The 18,170-nt window shown below is 50.7% G+C and overlaps 2 protein-coding genes and 3 non-coding genes across 7 annotated transcripts in view; 1 reads left to right on the top strand and 4 right to left on the bottom strand.

The window, feature by feature from the left end:
• Positions 1-1,161: 1,161 nt before the first annotated feature.
• On the bottom strand, positions 1,162-4,219 carry RPL12 (ribosomal protein L12). Its single transcript, XM_044306017.1, has 7 exons — positions 4,052-4,219; positions 2,704-2,777; positions 2,502-2,600; positions 2,016-2,097; positions 1,673-1,759; positions 1,297-1,409; positions 1,162-1,213 (listed from the first exon to the last, which is right to left on the bottom strand). Exons 1-7 carry the CDS (start codon positions 4,086-4,088, stop codon positions 1,208-1,210), a joined length of 498 nt encoding a protein of 165 aa, XP_044161952.1. The 5' UTR covers positions 4,089-4,219; the 3' UTR covers positions 1,162-1,207.
• LOC122919990 lies at positions 1,820-1,945 on the bottom strand. The gene has a single exon (XR_006386868.1). It is a non-coding gene; the product is annotated as a small nucleolar RNA SNORA65 (small nucleolar RNA).
• LOC122919989 lies at positions 2,246-2,373 on the bottom strand. The gene has a single exon (XR_006386867.1). It is a non-coding gene; the product is annotated as a small nucleolar RNA SNORA65 (small nucleolar RNA).
• LOC122919988 lies at positions 2,853-2,976 on the bottom strand. The gene has a single exon (XR_006386866.1). It is a non-coding gene; the product is annotated as a small nucleolar RNA SNORA65 (small nucleolar RNA).
• A 254-nt stretch (positions 4,220-4,473) lies between the features above and the next one.
• LRSAM1 (leucine rich repeat and sterile alpha motif containing 1) overlaps positions 4,474-18,170 on the top strand; it is a 31,837-nt gene continuing 18,140 nt past the window's right edge. For all 3 annotated transcript variants that reach the window (XM_044306252.1, XM_044306253.1, XM_044306250.1), the window contains exons 1-8: positions 4,474-4,614; positions 10,307-10,414; positions 10,944-11,000; positions 11,380-11,424; positions 11,724-11,801; positions 11,884-11,952; positions 12,074-12,158; positions 15,815-15,936. In XM_044306252.1, coding sequence (XP_044162187.1) covers positions 10,340-10,414; positions 10,944-11,000; positions 11,380-11,424; positions 11,724-11,801; positions 11,884-11,952; positions 12,074-12,158; positions 15,815-15,936 — 531 coding nt within the window. In that variant the 5' untranslated portion in view covers positions 4,474-4,614; positions 10,307-10,339. The remainder of the gene's footprint in view (positions 4,615-10,306; positions 10,415-10,943; positions 11,001-11,379; positions 11,425-11,723; positions 11,802-11,883; positions 11,953-12,073; positions 12,159-15,814; positions 15,937-18,170) is intronic.

Raw genomic sequence — 18,170 nt, 5'->3', positions numbered from 1 at the left:
TCTCTAGGCCACAAAGTAGAGCACAACTCCTTAAAGGGAACCTGTCATAACCTTTATACTGCTGTGAGCATGGGCAGCATAAAGTAGAGACAGGCGAGCAGATTTCAGCGGTCGGTCATTTATAAGTTAAAAGTGGTCGTCAAGAACCAACATCACAATCATTGCAGACTGGGCCTGGGAAAGAGTCCTGGTTATTCCTGCACTCTCATCCACCTGCTGATGACTGACAGTCTTTTACCTAGTTGTCTCCCTTTCTCTCTAGGAGAGAACTGCCAGTCATCAGCAGATGGACAGGAGAGCAGCAGATGATACCAGGACTCTTCAAGTAGATTTGACTCTTAAAGGCCTGGGCTTCAATGATTATGATGCTGGTTCTCAGCAACCACTTTTAGCTGATAGCATTTCTGTCCCTATTGTAGGCTGCCCTCAGGGAGGTCAGTATAAAGCTGATGACAGGTTCCCTTTAAGTGTCTTACAATTTGGAGACCTGCAAAAAAAGGGGGTTAGTCAGCACCTCCCAGTGCACAGGTGCACGCCGCCATGGCAAAGACCTAGAGGAAAAAAAAAAACGACAATGCAGCAGTACAATAATGCCAAAAATGTATAGTGCTAATGCTGCGCTTATTTATAAAGTGAGATGCTTGGCCAATGCATTTTGTACAAAACCATCTGAGCCCATCTGCCGAACGTCAAGGCGATCTCTGTTAGACGGTCCTAACACTAAATACTACCCGTTATGCGCCATAAAGTTCAGGGAGTGTGGATCCTCATGCATGCTGGATCCACTCTGCTTTTTACCATTTTTGGTGCCATAATGGCCTCCATTACAAGGGATGCAGGTACCAACATTGCACGCCGAGCCCACTCTACCTTTCCTTGTGCTAGACTGCTTCCAATGAATGTAGTGAGCAGGTTTTGTACAAAATGCATTGGCCAAGCATCTCACTTTATAGATAAGCGCAGCATTAGCACTATAATTTTTGGCATTATTGTACTTTATCCGATTCGCAGGGCGCTGCTGCATAGTCTCCTTTTTTTTTACAATTTGGAGACCGTCACTGACAGAAGCCGCTCTGTACGGGCCCCCCGATCTCAGCCTTGAGATGCCCCATCATAATAACCAAGTCATTGACCCTTTGTAAATCAAGACATGACAGATTGTGTGGATCTAAATCTTTTATTGAATGTTTAACTCCTCTTCTCACATTTAGTTCTGTGGGGGGAAAAAAAAATGAAAAGCCGTCAGGTGACAGAAGTAGCGAGGATCAGGCGGTGTGTGTAACAGAGTGCACTTACCGCTGGGCACTCCACTGCGCCGCTGTTAATATCGTCGATGATATCGTGCGGGTGTCTGCCGTCCACGTTGCAGCCCACGGACTGTGATGTGCCCAGGATCTCCTTGATGGTTCCTATGGAGGAGGCAGATTTAAGTGCTCGGCACTGTGCACCAACTTACGCTGGGGGCTACGTGGCATCCATCACGTGACCAAAGATCGCCACGCAGACATTGAACTGAATGGGCTTACAGTGTGACTTGCTGCGACCCCCAGAACCACAAATTGTGATTTTAGGGTCGGAGTAACTGGTGAATCGCTCTGCACCTCCACTCAGCTCGATGGCGGCACAGTCACACTGCGTTGCAGCCGTACACAGACAGTTCGAGGGTCCTTACCTGAAAACTCTCTAGCCAGGGATCGGTGCCTCATCTGACGAGCGATGCTGATCACCTCGTCCATGCTGATGTTGCCGTTGTGTTTGACTGTTAATACGAGCAGAGAGGCGCAGGGGTTAGGACGCGGCCCGGACACCACCAGGCGTTATGTGTCCCCATCCTTGCGGCACAGGGTCACTCACAGGTGGAGGGAACCTGTTTCCTAAAGGTGGGATCTTCTCTTAGCTCACCACTGGATTATACACAGTCACATCAGGCTGCGATAGTGGCGGGTGGCTGTACAAAGATCTGCGAGGCATGAGGCGCCTCGGCTCAGCCCGCACTGAAGAGCTCATCAACTTACTGTTCTTCTGCTTCTTCCTGTCACGGGGAGGCTCCTTGAGGGCCTTGATGATCAGAGCAGAGGCGGAGGGCACGACCTCAATCTGCAAGAACAAGACGGAGACCTTAGGTTATGACCAGACGGCTGCATATCACCAGGGACAGCCCGCACCTGTCCAGTGGTGGTATTGCAGCTCAGCTTCATAGAAGTGAATGGGGGTGCTGCACGAGCTGCGGCCCCTTTAAGATGTCCTGTGTACCCAGTCTTTCGGCACAGGGTCAATCACATGGGGAAGGACCCCTGTTTCCTAAGATGGGGCTTCCCTCTTAGCGTACCACTGGACTATACTAAGTCACTGGAGGACCAGCACAGTGGCGGGCAGCTGTACAAACCTCTTCATTAACTTATTACCAACCCTAAAAGTCAAAATGCACCCCCCAGAGGTCATCGCGCAGACTTTAAGACACCCGAAACATGCCCCAGGTCCATCGCGGCTGGATGCGTTACCTGAGCCTGTCTGTTCTGGATGGTCAGCTTGATGGTGATCCTCAGGCCCTTCCAGTCACCGGTGGCCTTGGCAATGTCATCACCAACTTTCTTGGGAGACTGGAGAAAGAAACCAAGCATTAGAGTTCATAGCGGAGATCAGCAGTGGCTTTACACATTGGGCGCCGCTTATCCCAGTCCCACTTGCGCTCAAGAAACTTACCAGACCCAGAGGTCCGATTTTCGGGGCCAGAGCAGAGGTGGCTCCAACTTCCCCACCGGTGCATCTCAGGAAAACTACGACCAAAAACAGAGCAAAGTGAAATGAATGGAGGTTCAGCGCATCAGGTGCACGCCCCCGACTGGGCACAGACGTGTTCTCCATCTTTCGGCACAGGGCAGTCCACACGCAGAGCAGCCCTGTTTCCTAAGTGGAGGTTGCTATAAGCTCACCACTGGACTACACCAAGACACAGAAGACCGGCATAGTGGCGGGCGGCTAGAGGGCACGACCACCCGAAATACTACTGGATACATTACACTGGTCATCCTAGGATATAATATGTTATAGCAGCAGTCGCCAGCTATTGTGCAAATACAACTCAAACATGCTGGGAGTTGTAGTCTTATTAACATGCTGCTCAATAGACAGACATCAAGAGCTGATCTAGTCCTATAGCATTAAAGGGGCGCTCCCTAATCAGGGGATCACTGGGGGTCCCACTGCCCCAATCTGGATTTGAACGGACAGTGGTCAGGCGTGCACACTAGGGCCCCGGATAGCCGAGCGCTGAACGCCACCATCTTTGGCAGTCCCATAGACTTTGAATGGAGCCACAGCGAGCACATGCAAACCGAGGACATGGACCCCAGTTTTCATGGCTGGAGGGGGGGTCCCAGTGGTCAGACTCCCTGAAACCACTGACTTATCACCAATCCTGAGGACGACAGGAGAAACTCCTTTAAAGGGGTTTTCCAAGACTTGCGCTGATGACCCATCCCCTGGAGAGGGCCCAAGACACAGGGACCCCCCGTCAATCAGACTGTACCCCCACAGGCACATGTAGTAACCCTAACACCATCAGGAGTAGTAGTGCATCACAATCCCCAACATCCCATATCACTCAGACTACAGGCTATTGTGATAACACTTTCCACGTGTCCCATAGGCTACATTGGAGGACCCCTTGAATCAAGACCCCCTTAAAGTCACTCCCTCTGCTGTCAGGGAGCACACCAGCCCAAGATATTAATAAAGCCGCCATGTGCTTTACTCTGCCGGTCAGGGGTCTAGAATCCGCGGCGCCCGTCACTCACAATGAGGAATTACCGTATTCTCCGGAGCAGGTCACGTGCGCAGCTACTACACCAAATACGGCATGCGGACAGACGGTAACAACCGGGACCACGGCCCCCGCCCTCACCCCCCCCCGGCGGGATAAGCCTCTGTTCACATTACCCCGGCAGACAAGTACCGTGAGGGCCGCACGCCCAGCTCCTGCGCTGCGGCCTGGCCCGTGGAAGGGGGGCTCCGCTCGGCGGCTCACATTTCCCTCTCCCGCCTCACGTACCGACTTTAATTTCGTTGGGATCGAACTTAGGAGGCATGGCTGTGCCGGACTAAAGGGGTATCCGCTTCACTCGGGCCGGTTTCGGTGTCGGATGAACCCGGATTCGGGACGACCGAAGACAAGTTGCACCTCTACCAGCTGGGAAGCGACAAGAGAAAGAGGGAGGAGTTAGCGGGGCGCCGCCTAATCAAGGGCTCGAAGTCTCGCGAGAAGACTCCTCTTTGCCCACGGCTGCTGGCGGCCATGTTTGTCGCTGGCAACCCTTAGTTACGCGACGGGGAGATATAACGTACAAGTTACGATTATAACCGCCCGGTATCATTAATAATCGCTTATATTGTATTACTTACCCGGTAAATCTACAAATCTTATAACCGGTCAGTTAGAAGCCTTGGAATGCTATGCGCCGACTGAAGCGCTAGAGGGAGCCTTGCGAGTGGCGTGTTCTGTGGGTCACGTGACGACGCTTGGACACCCGGAAGAGTCTGATGGCTGGCTGTAGAGCTGGAGGGGCTGACAGGACGGTGAGGGGCTCCGGTGTGACCCTGTAGCGCCCCTCATCGGTGAGTACCCCCCGTCACACCTTACGTGGCTGTCAGTAAAGCTGTTCTGTACTGTGGCTGCTCCGCTTTAGGCTCCTGTATGTCTGGAGGTGGCTACATAGTCACATCATTAGTATTTGTCATGTTTTCTCTATTGATTCTGAGGAGAACTTTTCCCAGTAAAAATAAATAAATAAAAAGCTGAGGGGGAACCAGTTCAAAGAAATGACTGGCACACAAGTGGGCATCAAAGTGGGCACAGGAGAGTGTCATTTAAAGGGTTAAATGACTTCGGAGAGGGTGACGCCCCAGGTCAGCGGAGCCCGGGACAGGTTCTGGGCACAAGAACTGGCATCAAAGTGGGCAGAGGGGCAACGTTTACTGATCTGAATAAGTCCCTGGGGATGAAACGACGTCTCTGGTCTTGGGCCGTGTTCACATCAGGTTTTTGTCCCATGTTTAACGTATACGCCTCGGACGGCTGCCATACAGCGGCATTCGCCAGCCTAGGGTGGCATTGTAAAAATGCGGTGTAGGTTTTTTTTACACAATAAAAGCACACAGAGCTATGGGGACTGGGTATTACGGATGTGCTAGGGGCCATCTAGCAGCCCATGTCCCCAGCTCTATGCAAAAAATCCTGGTGACAGGTTCCCTTTAAAGGGAACCTGTCACCGGGATTTTGTGTATAGGGCTGAGGACATGGGTTGTTAGATGGCCGCTAGCACATCCGCAATACCCAGTCCCCATAGCTCTGTGTGCTTTTATTGTGTAAAAAAAAAACGATTTGATACATATGCAATTTACCCTGAGATGAGTCCTGTCCCTGACTCATCTCACGTACAGGACTCATCTCAGGGTAATTTGCATTTGTATCAAATCGGGTTTTTTTACACACTAAAAGCACACAGAGCTATGGGGACTGGGTATTGCGGATGTGCTAGCGGCCATCTAGCAGCCCATGTCCTCAGCTCTATAGACGAAATCCCGGTGACAGGTTCCCTTTAATCGTTTATTGTGAGACCAGTTTTGCAGCAATCCAACATTTCTATTGGGGGGGGGCAGTATATTTATTTTCTCGATGAGTGTTTACATCCTGAGGGCAGGCAGCTTAGATACGTGCCGTTTCCCTGCGTATCCTTGTTCTCTGATCCAATCAGATTACCTGCGAACATAACCTCAGGGCTGTTTGTATGTACACCTCCGAGGAATGCGGTATATCTACACGCGTGTACACGTGACACCGGGAGGAAGCTGGAGCTCAGCGGCATGTCACAGGCTAGTTACTCAACTCAGCAGGCAGTATCACACAGGATAGGATTAGATACACAGCTCAACAGGCAGTATCACACAGGATAGGATTAGATACACAGCTCAACAGGCAGTATCACATAGGATAGGATTAGATACACAGCTCAGCAGACAGTATCACACAGGGTAGGATTAGATACACAGCTCAGCAGACAGTATCACACAGGATAGGATTAGATACACAGCTCAGCAGACAGTATCACACAGGATAGGATTAGATACACAGCTCAGCAGACGGTATCACACAGGATAGGATTAGATACACAGCTCAGCAGACAGTATCACACAGGATAGGATTAGATACACAGCTCAGCAGACAGTATCACAAATGATAGGATTAGATACACAGCTCAGCAGTCAGTATCACACAGGATAGGATTAGATACACAGCTCAGCAGACAGTATCACACGTGATAGGATTAGATACACAGCTCAGCAGACAGTATCACACAGGGTAGGATTAGATACACAGCTCAGCAGACAGTATCACACAGGATAGGATTAGATACACAGCTCAGCAGACAGTATCACACGTGATAGGATTAGATACACAGCTCAGCAGACAGTATCACACAGGAGAGGATTAGATACTCAGCTCAGCAGACAGTATCACACAGGGCAGGCTTAGATACACAGCTCAGCAGACAGTATCACACAGGATAGGATTAGATACACAGCTCAGCAGACAGTATCACACAGGGCAGGCTTAGATACACAGCTCAGCAGACAGTATCACACAGGAGAGGATTAGATACACAGCTCAGCAGACAGTATCACACAGGATGGGATTAGATACACAGCTCAGCAGGCGGTATCACACAGGATAGGATTAGATACACAGCTCAGCAGACAGTATCACACAGGGCAGGCTTAGATACACAGCTCAGCAGACAGTATCACACAGGATAGGATTAGATACACAGCTCAGCAGACAGTATCACACAGGGCAGGCTTAGATACACAGCTCAGCAGACAGTATCACACAGGAGAGGATTAGATACACAGCTCAGCAGACAGTATCACACAGGATAGGATTAGATACACAGCTCAGCAGACAGTATCACACAGGGCAGGCTTAGATACACAGCTCAGCAGGCGGTATCGCACGCAGTCTGTGGAGCAGTGATGCTGGACATACATGATACTATGTGATACCCGGGCAGGTTCAGCAGAGGTGAGTTCTGGGTGTGAATCACTGGATGGTCACGCTGCGGTCACATTAATATACATGTTCTGTGCCGCACCTTCTTCTATGCGATCGCCCTCAATAATTGCAGATTCCAGAATAGACATTTATTAGGACGTTGTTCTGGTTGATGATTTCTGTCAGGAGAACTTTGTCGGGTTGTTCTAGAAGATTTCCCTGAGGGTCGGTGAGCGGGTGTTCACTTCTCTGCCTTTTCTATCTTACCCCGAGTGGTAGTATATGGTTGCTTCCTCTACATGTTCTAGATTACCCCCGTCTGTTAGTATGCAGTTGTTCCCTCTGCCGGTTCTAGAGTCCCCTGGCTGCCAGAATGCGGTTATCTCCTGTCAGTTCTAGATCCCCCCCATCTGTTAGTATGCAGTTGTCCCCTCTCCTGGTTCTAGATCCCCCTCTCTGTTAGTATGCAGTTGTCCCCTCTCCTGGTTCTAGATCCCCCTCTCTGTTAGTATGCAGTTGCCTCCCCTGCCTGTACTAGATAACCCCCCCCCCCTCCCTGGTCTCATAGTATGCAGTTGTCCCTTCAGCCTGTTCTAGAACCCCTGTCTGTTAGCATGTGGTTATCTCCTCTGCTTGTTCTAGATCCCCCTGTCTGTTAGCATGCAGTTATCCCCCCTGACGGTTCTAGAGTCCCCTGTCTGTTAGCATGCAGTTGTCCCCTTTGCCGGTTCTAGTTGTCCCCCCCCCCCCCGCCCCAGCTCATAGTATGCAGTTGTCCCCTCTGCCGGTTCTAGGTGTGTGTCCCCAGCTCATAGTATGCAGTTGTCCCCTCTGCCGGTTCTAGGTGTGTCCCCCCAGCTCATAGTATGCAGTTGTCCCCTCTGCCGGTTCTAGGTGTGTCCCCCCAGCTCATAGTATGCAGTTGTCCCCTCTGCCTTTTCTAGGTGTGTCCCCCCAGCTCATAGTATGCAGTTGTCCCCTCTGCCGGTTCTAGGTGTGTCCCCCCAGCTCATAGTATGCAGTTGTCCCCTCTGCCGGTTCTAGGTGTGTCCCCCCAGCTCATAGTATGCAGTTGTCCCCTCTGTCTGTATGCAGTTGCCTCCCCTGCCTTATAGTATGCAGTTGCCTCCCCTGCCTTTACTAGACCCCCCCCATCTTATAGTATGCAGTTGCCTCCCCTGCCTTTACTAGACCCCCCCATCTTATAGTATGCAGTTGCCTCCCCTGCCTTTACTAGACCCCCCCCCATCTTATAGTATGCAGTTGCCTCCCCTGCCTTTACTAGACCCCCCCCATCTTATAGTATGCAGTTGCCTCCCCTGCCTTTACTAGACCCCCCCCCATCTTATAGTATGCAGTTGCCTCCCCTGCCTTTACTAGATCCCCCCCATCTTATAGTATGCAGTTGTCCCCTCTGCCAGTTCTAGGTGTCCCCCCCCCCCGCCCTAGCTCATAGTATGCAGTTGCCTCCCCTGCCTTTACTAGACCCCCCCCATCTTATAGTATGTAGTTGTCCCCTCTGCCGGTTCTAGGTGTCCCCCCCCCCCCGGCTCATAGTATGCAGTTGCCTCCCCTGCCTTTACTAGACCCCCCCCCCCCCATCTTATAGTATGCAGTTGTCCCCTCTGCCGGTTCTAGGTGTGTCCCCCCAGCTCATAGTATGCAGTTGTCCCCTCTGCCGGTTCTAGGTGTGTCCCCCCAGCTCATAGTATGCAGTTGTCCCCTCTGCCGGTTCTAGGTGTGTCCCCCCAGCTCATAGTATGCAGTTGTCCCCTCTGTCTGTATGCAGTTGCCTCCCCTGCCTTATAGTATGCAGTTGCCTCCCCTGCCTTTACTAGACCCCCCCCCCATCTTATAGTATGCAGTTGCCTCCCCTGCCTTTACTAGACCCCCCCCATCTTATAGTATGCAGTTGTCCCCTCTGCCAGTTCTAGGTGTCCCCCCCCCCCCCCCCGCCCTAGCTCATAGTATGCAGTTGCCTCCCCTGCCTTTACTAGACCCCCCCCCCATCTTATAGTATGCAGTTGCCTCCCCTGCCTTTACTAGATCCCCCCCCCATCTTATAGTATGCAGTTGTCCCCTCTGCCAGTTCTAGGTGTCCCCCCCCCCGCCCTAGCTCATAGTATGCAGTTGCCTCTCCTGTCTTTACTAGACCCCCCCCCATCTTATAGTATGCAGTTGTCCCCTCTGCCGGTTCTAGGTGTCCCCCCCCCCCCCGGCTCATAGTATGCAGTTGCCTCCCCTGCCTTTACTAGACCCCCCCCCCCCCATCTTATAGTATGCAGTTGTCCCCCCTGCCGGCTCTAGAGTCCCCCCCCCCCCCTCATCTTATAGCATGCAGTTGTCCCCTCTGCCGGCTCTAGAGTCCCCCCCCCCCATCTTATAGCATGCAGTTGTCCCCCCTGCCGGCTCTAGAGTCCCCCCCCCATCTTATAGCATGCAGTTGTCCCCCCTGCCGGCTCTAGAGTCCCCCCCCCATCTTATAGCATGCAGTTGTCCCTTCTGCCAGTTCTAGGTGTCCCCCCCCCCCCGCCCTAGCTCATAGTATGCAGTTGCCTCTCCTGTCTTTACTAGACCCCCCCCCATCTTATAGTATGCAGTTGTCCCCTCTGCCGGTTCTAGGTGTCCCCCCCCCCGGCTCATAGTATGCAGTTGCCTCCCCTGCCTTTACTAGACCCCCCCCCCATCTTATAGTATGCAGTTGTCCCCCCTGCCGGCTCTAGAGTCCCCCCCCCCCATCTTATAGTATGCAGTTGTCCCCCCTGCCGGCTCTAGAGTCCCCCCCCCCATCTTATAGCATGCAGTTGTCCCCCCTGCCGGCTCTAGAGTCCCCCCCCCCCCATCTTATAGCATGCAGTTGTCCCCCCTGCCGGCTCTAGAGTCCCCCCCCCCCATCTTATAGCATGCAGTTGTCCCCCCTGCCGGCTCTAGAGTCCCCCCCCCCCCATCTTATAGCATGCAGTTGTCCCCTCTGCCGGCTCTAGAGTCCCCCCCCCCCCCCATCTTATAGCATGCAGTTGTCCCCCCTGCCGGCTCTAGAGTCCCCCCCCCCCATCTTATAGCATGCAGTTGTCCCCCCTGCCGGCTCTAGAGTCCCCCCCCCCATCTTATAGCATGCAGTTGTCCCCCCTGCCGGCTCTAGAGTCCCCTGGCTGCCAGCGTGCGGCTGCTGTCTCTGCGCGCCCTGTGCTTGCAGCGGCTGTCAGGGAGTGGTCTGGTGGAGTTGTCGGGCTGAGCTCTGCATGTCTTCTCTTACAGCTCGCTGTCTGTCGGAGGATCGCGCTGCCAGTTATGATGCCGCTGTTCTTCAAGAAGCAGAAGCCGAGCGGGGAGGCGAGAAAACGCCTAGAATATCAGATGTGCCTGGTAAGCTGGCCGCCGCTGATCTCCTGCCAGGAGATGACCTCACTGATGTGGACTCAGTGGAGCAGAAGAGCTTGCACTCGTTCTCCATCACTGATCATCTTCTCAGGTTCTGTCACATTTCCAGCACAGTCCAGAACCACCTACCTAGGGGCCCCGGTACTGACCTTCATTGTGTGCTGCCATGGCAGTGATACAGCAGTGCTGATGCAGCGTCTGACACTTAAATGAGACCCATATTCTTTTTTATAGAAAATGTTGAGCCGCTCCCGGCAGAGGTGACCCAACAGGTGTCCCCTCATCTGCCAAATACACGACCACGGTGAGATGTGTGGTCACAAGGGCTTCCCCCTTTAAGACAGATATAGCAGAGCTGAGGTTGTACTTTTGGTTGAAGTCATGTTGTGTTATTGGTGGGTCTAGAATGACTGCAGGTAAAAGAGATAAATGACAAATTCATCTCTGCTGCATCAGTCAGTGTCCGGGCCGACTGAGCCGAATCAGAATCCGAGTTATATTCCTGTATTTACAGACGAAGGAGGCGGGAGCGGACGAGATCCTGGACATCTCAAAATGTGAATTATCCGAGGTGTGAATCTAATATCCATCTATTATCCATCATCCATCCATCTATCTATCATCTATTATCCATCATCCATCTATCTATCTATCTATCTATTATCCATCATCCATCCATCTATCTATCATCTATTATCCATCATCTATCTATCTATTATCCATCATCCATCTATCTATCTATTATCTATCATCTATTATCCATCATCCATCTATCTATCTATCTATCTATCTATCATCCATCTATCTAATATCTATCTATCTATTATCTATCATCTATCTATTATCCATCTATCTATCTCCTATCTATCTCATATCTATCTATCTATCTATCATATACTATACCTATAATGAATGATCACTCCCATCCTCCGGCTCTGTCTTGATTTCAGGTCCCTGATGCTGCTTTCTCCACCTGTCGGGTCCTGCAGAAGAAGGTCAGTAATATCCTCTGCTCTGGGACTATAACTCTCAGCATCCGGGACACGTCTTTGTCCGGTAATTACAGCTCGGAGGAGCCTATATATATATATGTGTGATGGGAGGACGGACAGCAGAGGCTGATAGCAAGAGGTGTGTGGTTACCAGCAGCACAGAGTATTTCAGGATAGGAGCCTGCTGATCTCCTAGGAGGCAGTGACCGGATTTCACCACACTCTACTTAGTGATAGGAGCAGTGTCCCCCAGCAGCACAGAGTGTTTTAGGAAAGGACGTCTGATGGGTTTCTCTTCACAGGTGTTGATTCTTCACAGCAATTTTTTGACTTCTCTGCTTCCCAAGTCCTGCCAAATCCTGGACTTAGCCGCCTTAAAGGTAAGTACCTACAGCCCCATGTACTGCAGATCACCTACCTCCAGACGTCATTCATCCCAGCCAGTTTTTTTTTTCCGCTTAGGTTCTCGATCTCCATGATAACCAGATGTCGTCCCTCCCTGCTGACATAGGACTGCTGAAATCCTTACAGGTACATGAACGGCGACCATGATAGGGGGGGGGGGGGTCATTGATAGACCGTAATGGAGGGCCCCTGAGGTGTAAGACCAGACATTTAAGACTGAGTCTATTCTCCATTTTTCATCTCTCAGGTGCTGAACGTGGAACGGAACGTCTTGCGTTCGCTCCCTGATTCCATCGGGGATTTGATCCAACTGCAGACCCTGAATGTGAAAGGTGGGTGCAGTCGTCGAACTCCATGGAAAATCTTCCCTACATAAAAAGCAAGGCTTTCCAATAGACGTTGTGTTTCAATTTCTCACCATTGTCTAAAGCTCTGCTTGCTGTCAGTGAATGGAAACATGACTTCTGCACAGAGGCTCAGAACCTGCCTTGCTCACACAGCTGCACATTTTTTTTAAAAGGGGTATTCTCATCCTGTACATTGAGGACCTATCGCTAGGATATGCTCCCAATGTCTGATGAGAGCGGCTCCCGCCTCTGGGACCTGCACCTATACTTAGAACAAAGTGCCAGAGGGCGCACCGCGCATGCGCAGCCGCCTTCTATTCATTTCTATGGTATTGCTGAAAATAGTTGTGTTGGTTCAGCTATTTCTGTAAGCTCCATAGGAGTGAATGGAATGGTGGCCGCGCTTGCGCAGTAAATTTCCCATTCATTTCACTGGGACTTCTCCATAGAAATGAATGGAGGGCAGCCGTGTATGTGTGGTGCGCCGTCTAGCACGTTGCGGGCTCCATTCTAAGTTTAGGTGCCCCGAGGTGGGACCTGCACCTATCAGACATTGGGGGCATATCCTAATAATATACCCACAATGTCCAAGATGGAAATAGCCCTTTAAAGGGAACCTGTCACCGGGATTTGGGGTATAGAGCTGAGGACATGGGTTGCTAGATCGCCGCTAGCACATCCGCAATACCCAGTCCCCTTAGCTCTTTGTGCTTTTATTGCTTAAAAAAATATATTTGATACAAATGCAAATTAACCTGAGATGAGTCCTGTACGTGAGATGAGTCAGGGACAGGACTCATCTCAGGTTAATTTGCATATGTATCAAATCTGTTTTCTTACACAATAAAAGCACACAGAGCTATGGGGACTGGGTATTGAGGATGTTCTAGCGGCCATCTAGCAGCCCATGCCCTCAGCTCTATACACAAAATCTCGGTGACAGGTTCCCTTTAAGCTGGCCGTACACATTATACAATGTGTGTTCGGAAAGTCTTCAGCCCCTTTCCTCGGGACATAAGTCTTCAGCTCCTTTCCTCGGGACATAAGTCTTCAGCTCCTTTCCTCGGGACATAAGTCTTCAGCCCCTTTCCTCGGGACATAAGTCTTCAGCCCCTTTCCTCGGGACATAAGTCTTCAGCTCCTTTCCTCGGGACATAAGTCTTCAGCCCCTTTCCTCGGGACATAAGTCTTCAGCCCCTTTCCTCGGGACATAAGTCTTCAGCCCCTTTTCCTCGGGACATAAGTCTTCAGCCCCTTTTCCTCGGGACATAAGTCTTCAGCCCCTTTCCTCGGGACATAAGTCTTCAGCCCCTTTCCTCGGGACATAAGTCTTCAGCCCCTTTCCTCGGGACATAAGTCTTCAGCCCCTTTCCTCGGGACATAAGTCTTCAGCCCCTTTCCTCGGGACATAAGTCTTCAGCCCCTTTCCTCGGGACATAAGTCTTCACTCAGCCCCTTTCCTCGGGACATAAGTCTTCAGCCCCTTTCCTCGGGACATAAATCTTCAGGTTCTATTAGGTTCATTGCTCTGGCTGGGGCACTCAAGGACATTCACAGAGTTGTCCCTCAGCCGCTCCTGTGTTGTCCTGGCCGTGGTCTTAGGGTCACTGTCTTGTTGGAAGGTGAACCTCAGCCCAGTCTGAGGTCCAGAGCTCTGGATCAGGTTCTCATTAACAATATCTCTACTTTGCTCTATTCAGCTTTCCCTCCACCCTGACCAGTCTCCCTGTCCCCCCAGCATGACGCTGCCACCACCATGCTTCACTGTAGGGGTGGTATGGGGCAGGTGATGAGCAGCACCTGGTTTCCTCCAGACATGATGCTTAGAATTGAGCCCAAATAGTTCATTCTTGGTTCCATCAGGCCAGAGAATCTTGTTTCTCACTGTCTGAGGGTACTTGAGCTGCTTTTTTACAAACTCCAGGCGGCTTTCCTGTGTCTTTTACTGCGGAGAGGCTTCTTTCCGGCCGCTTTGCCATAAAGCCCAGATTGGTGGAGGCTGCAGTGATGGTCGACCTTCTGGAAGTTTCTCCCATCTGCACACAGGATCTTGGCGCTCAGCCAGAATGACCATTGGGTTCTTGGTCACCGTTCTTACCACGGCCCTTCTCCTCGATTACTTAGTTTGGTGGGTCGACCAGCTCTAAGAAGGGTTCTTCTTCCATGTAAGAATTATGGAGGTCCCTGTGCTCTTGGGAACCTTCAGTGCCGCAGACATTTTTTGTCCCATTCTCCAGGTCTGTGCCTCCACACAATCCTGTAAGGTTACGGCCAAAGGGTGAGAGAGGAGCTCATAGGGTAAATAAGTCGAGCTTCCTTCAAAAAGCAGGTGGATACGATAGAGTCACCTGTTTTGGTTGCACTGAAATTAGGTGCAACCGTATTGCATGTAGGCTGTGAGATTTTTAGGTCGCAGGTTGGTGCTGCCAGATGCGTCAAAGAACCTTTGGGGCGAAGGCCGGGTCGCCACTCGGGTAAATATTGGAAAACGTATCTCAGCTTGTCACGATGGAGTGATCCAGCTAGTAGACGATCATGAGGCGCATAACCACAACCCGATGCAGGATACAACAACGTTTATTACGAGACAACGCGTTTATCAAGTCTACAAGGAACATGGATAATAAAAAATACAATAGAAAATAAATAGATTTATATGTACGTTTAAAAGTCGTATATGGAATTTGATATATAGAGATCTATGGGTATATATCTGCATGAACAAATAAATGTATAGATAAAAGAGAGGAAATCCACTCAATTGAGTGGGCAAGTACATCAATAAATATATATAAAAAGAAATCTGTAAGTTTATTACGAAACGCGTTGTCTCGTAATAAACTTTGTTGTATCCTGCATCGGGTTGTGGTTATGCGCCTCATGATCGTCTACTAGCTGGATCACTCCATCGTGACAAGCTGAGATACGTCCTCCACACAATCCTGTCTCTGAGCTCCACAGGCAGTTCTCTCCTCCTCATGGCTCGGTTTCTGCTCTGATCTGCATTGCCAGATGTGAGACCTTATATAGGACAGGGCTGTGTGTTTCCAAATCCGGTCCAATCCGCTGAATTTACCACAGGTGACTCCAAACAAGGTGTAGAAACATCTCAGAGAAATGGGAGCGAAATGTCAAGTGTCACAGCAAAGGGGCTGAATACTTATATCAAGCAGAAGGTTTTAGTTTTTCCTTTTTTTACTAAATTTGCAAACATTTTGAACATTCTGTTCTCATTTTCTTAAGTGGTACTGAGGGACGGGGCTGGAATTTTTTTTATTTTTGCACAAGGAGCAAGATAACCTTATGTGAAAAAAGTGAAAGGGTCTGAAAACTTTCTGAAAGCAAGGCAAACTCCATGACTTCGGTGGGACAGGCAACCATCTGGAGACATAGCCATCAGTGTATGTCTGGCTTTAGACAGCTGTCTTACCAACATGTCTTCTTATTCTACACAAGGTGGAATCCGTTCAATCACAGCAAGCAGAAATCTTAAAAAATTGTGAATAATTGAATCACAAAATAAGTGAAGCACAGAGTTGCAAAAGTTTCCATTGTACGTCAGATTCGATACATCAGCGGTGTCTGACAGCCGCTCATCTCGTATGTACATCTGGGTAACATTTCTGTCGGTTTCTTACCAGGGAATAAGCTGAAGCTGCTTCCTCCAACTGTCGGTAGTCTGCGCTGTCTACGTACGTTGAACATCAGCGAGAATAGACTGAGCGAGCTTCCTCCGGCCCTGGCCCATGTCCGCACCTTGGAGGTAATTAATGGAACCTGTCCTGTATACCTATCTGTAGGCCCTGTGTGGATGTCCTAGACCCCCTCTATGAGCACAAACGCTCATACAGGGGCAGATTGCAGCCGTCCCTTTAATGGCATGGAGGATCATTCACCTAAAACCTGCCTAGCTGCCCAGGGACCCCTAAATACATTTCTCACTGACCAGTCACATCTGCATCTTTCTGGGACAGAGCTCCAAATCCCCTGCCTTGATTTAAGGGCTCATTCACACAACCGTATCTGGTTTTGCAGATCGGAGCGTCCTTCCATATGATCGAAATGCCTATTCTTGTCCACAAAAACTGATAAGAATAGGACATGTTCTATCTTTTCTGAGGGGACACGGAAGTACGAATGCGGACTGTCCGCAGTTTTTGAGGCCCCATTGAAATGAATGGGTCCGCATCCAAGCCGCAAAATTGCGGAACGGATGCGGATAAAAAAATACAGTCGTGTGTAGGGCTGCAGCTAACGATTATTTGAATAATCGATTAGTTGCCGATTAATTTCTTCGATTAATCGATTAATCGGGAAAAACGACAAAATTACAAAACAGGTTTATCTGATCTTACTTGAAAAATTATGTTCAAAGGCCATATTAAAACAAATTGTGGGCGACACTATTATGGGGGATCTGTGGGCGACACTATTATGGGGGATCTGTGGGCGACACTATTATGGGGGATCTGTGGGCGACACTATTATGGGGGATCTGTGGGCGACACTATTATGGGGGATCTGTGGGCGACACTATTATGGGGGATCTGTGGGCGACACTATTATGGGGGATCTGTGGGCGACACTTATGGGGGATCTGTGGGCGACACTTATGGGGGATCTGTGGGCGACACTTATGGGGGATCTGTGGGCGACACTTATGGGGGATCTGTGGGCGACACTTATGGGGGATCTGTGGGCGACACTTATGGGGGATCTGTGGGCGACACTTATGGGGGATCTGTGGGCGACACTTATGGGGGATCTGTGGGCGACACTTATGGGGGATCTGTGGGCGACACTTATGGGGGATCTGTGGGCGACACTTATGGGGGATCTGTGGGCGACACTTATGGGGGATCTGTGGACGGCGCAGTTATGGAGAGGGGGATCTGTGGGCGGCGCAGTTATGGAGAGGGGGATCTGTGGGCGGCGCAGTTATGGAGAGGGGGATCTGTGGGCGGCGCTGTTATGGAGAGGGGGATCTGTGGGTGGCGCTGTTATGGAGAGGGGGATCTGTGGGCGGCGCAGTTATGGAGAGGGGGATCTGTGGGTGGCGCTGTTATGGAGAGGGGGATATGTGCACTGTTATGGGCATAACAGTGCACAGATCCCTTTCCCCATAACAGTGCACAGATCCCTTTCCCCATAACAGTGCACAGATCCCCCTCCCCATAGCAGTGCTATACACAGACCCCCCTCCCCATAGCAGTGCAATAGACAGATCCTGCCCCCTCCCCATAGCAGTGATATACACAGACCCCCCCTCCTCCCCATAGCAGTGCTATACACAGACCCCCCTCCCCATAGCAGTGCCATAGACAGATCCTGCCCCCTCCCCATAGCAGTGATATACACAGACCCCCCTCCTCCCCATAGCAGTGCTATACACAGACCCCCCTCCCCATAGCAGTGCCATAGACAGATCCTGCCCCCTCCCCATAGCAGTGATATACACAGACCCCCCTCCCCATAGCAGTGCCATAGACAGATCCTCCCCCCTCCCCATAACAGCCCCGGCCCCGATGCTTATAAGTCGGACTAATCACTGCATCTTTATTTTACCTTTTTACAATGACGCTCCTGTAACAGCCAGGCAGAGCGGACGGCGGCGCAACGTCACTCACTCACGTGACGCACCTGCTCCGCCCACCTCATGAATGAAGGAGGCGGAGCAGGCGCGTCACGTGAGTGAGTGACGTTACGCCGCCGTCCGCTCTGCCTGGCTGTTACAGGAGCGTCATTGTAAAAAGGTAAAATAAAGATGCAGCGACCGCCCGCCCGCATAGCAACGAATCTGCGATTATTCGATAACTGGATTCGTCGACAACGAATCCAGTTATCGAATATAATCGATTACATCGATTAATCGTTGCAGCCCTAGTCGTGTGAATGGGCCCTAAATGTGAAGGATACAGTTTGTCTTCTACCACTAGAGGGAGCTCACCAGTCTCAATGTATGATTGTATGCAGTGAGCTCCCTCTAGTGGACATCCG

Source organism: Bufo gargarizans, chromosome 9, assembly GCF_014858855.1.
Source record: "Bufo gargarizans isolate SCDJY-AF-19 chromosome 9, ASM1485885v1, whole genome shotgun sequence".
NCBI classification, from domain to species: domain Eukaryota; kingdom Metazoa; phylum Chordata; class Amphibia; order Anura; family Bufonidae; genus Bufo; species Bufo gargarizans.
The sequence above is the reverse complement of the archived record's forward strand: the minus strand, read 5'-3'. Positions and strand labels throughout refer to the sequence as shown.

Coding starts and splice junctions, on each gene's coding strand:
- RPL12 (XM_044306017.1), bottom strand. CDS start 4,088: ATGCCTCCTAAGTTCGATCCCAACGAAATTAAAGTCG. Junction 2,098..2,501: donor TCCAGAACAGACAGGCTCAG/GTAACGCATCCA, acceptor TTGTTCTTGCAG/ATTGAGGTCGTGCCCTCCGC. Junction 1,410..1,672: donor CCTGGCTAGAGAGTTTTCAG/GTAAGGACCCTC, acceptor CCTCCTCCATAG/GAACCATCAAGGAGATCCTG.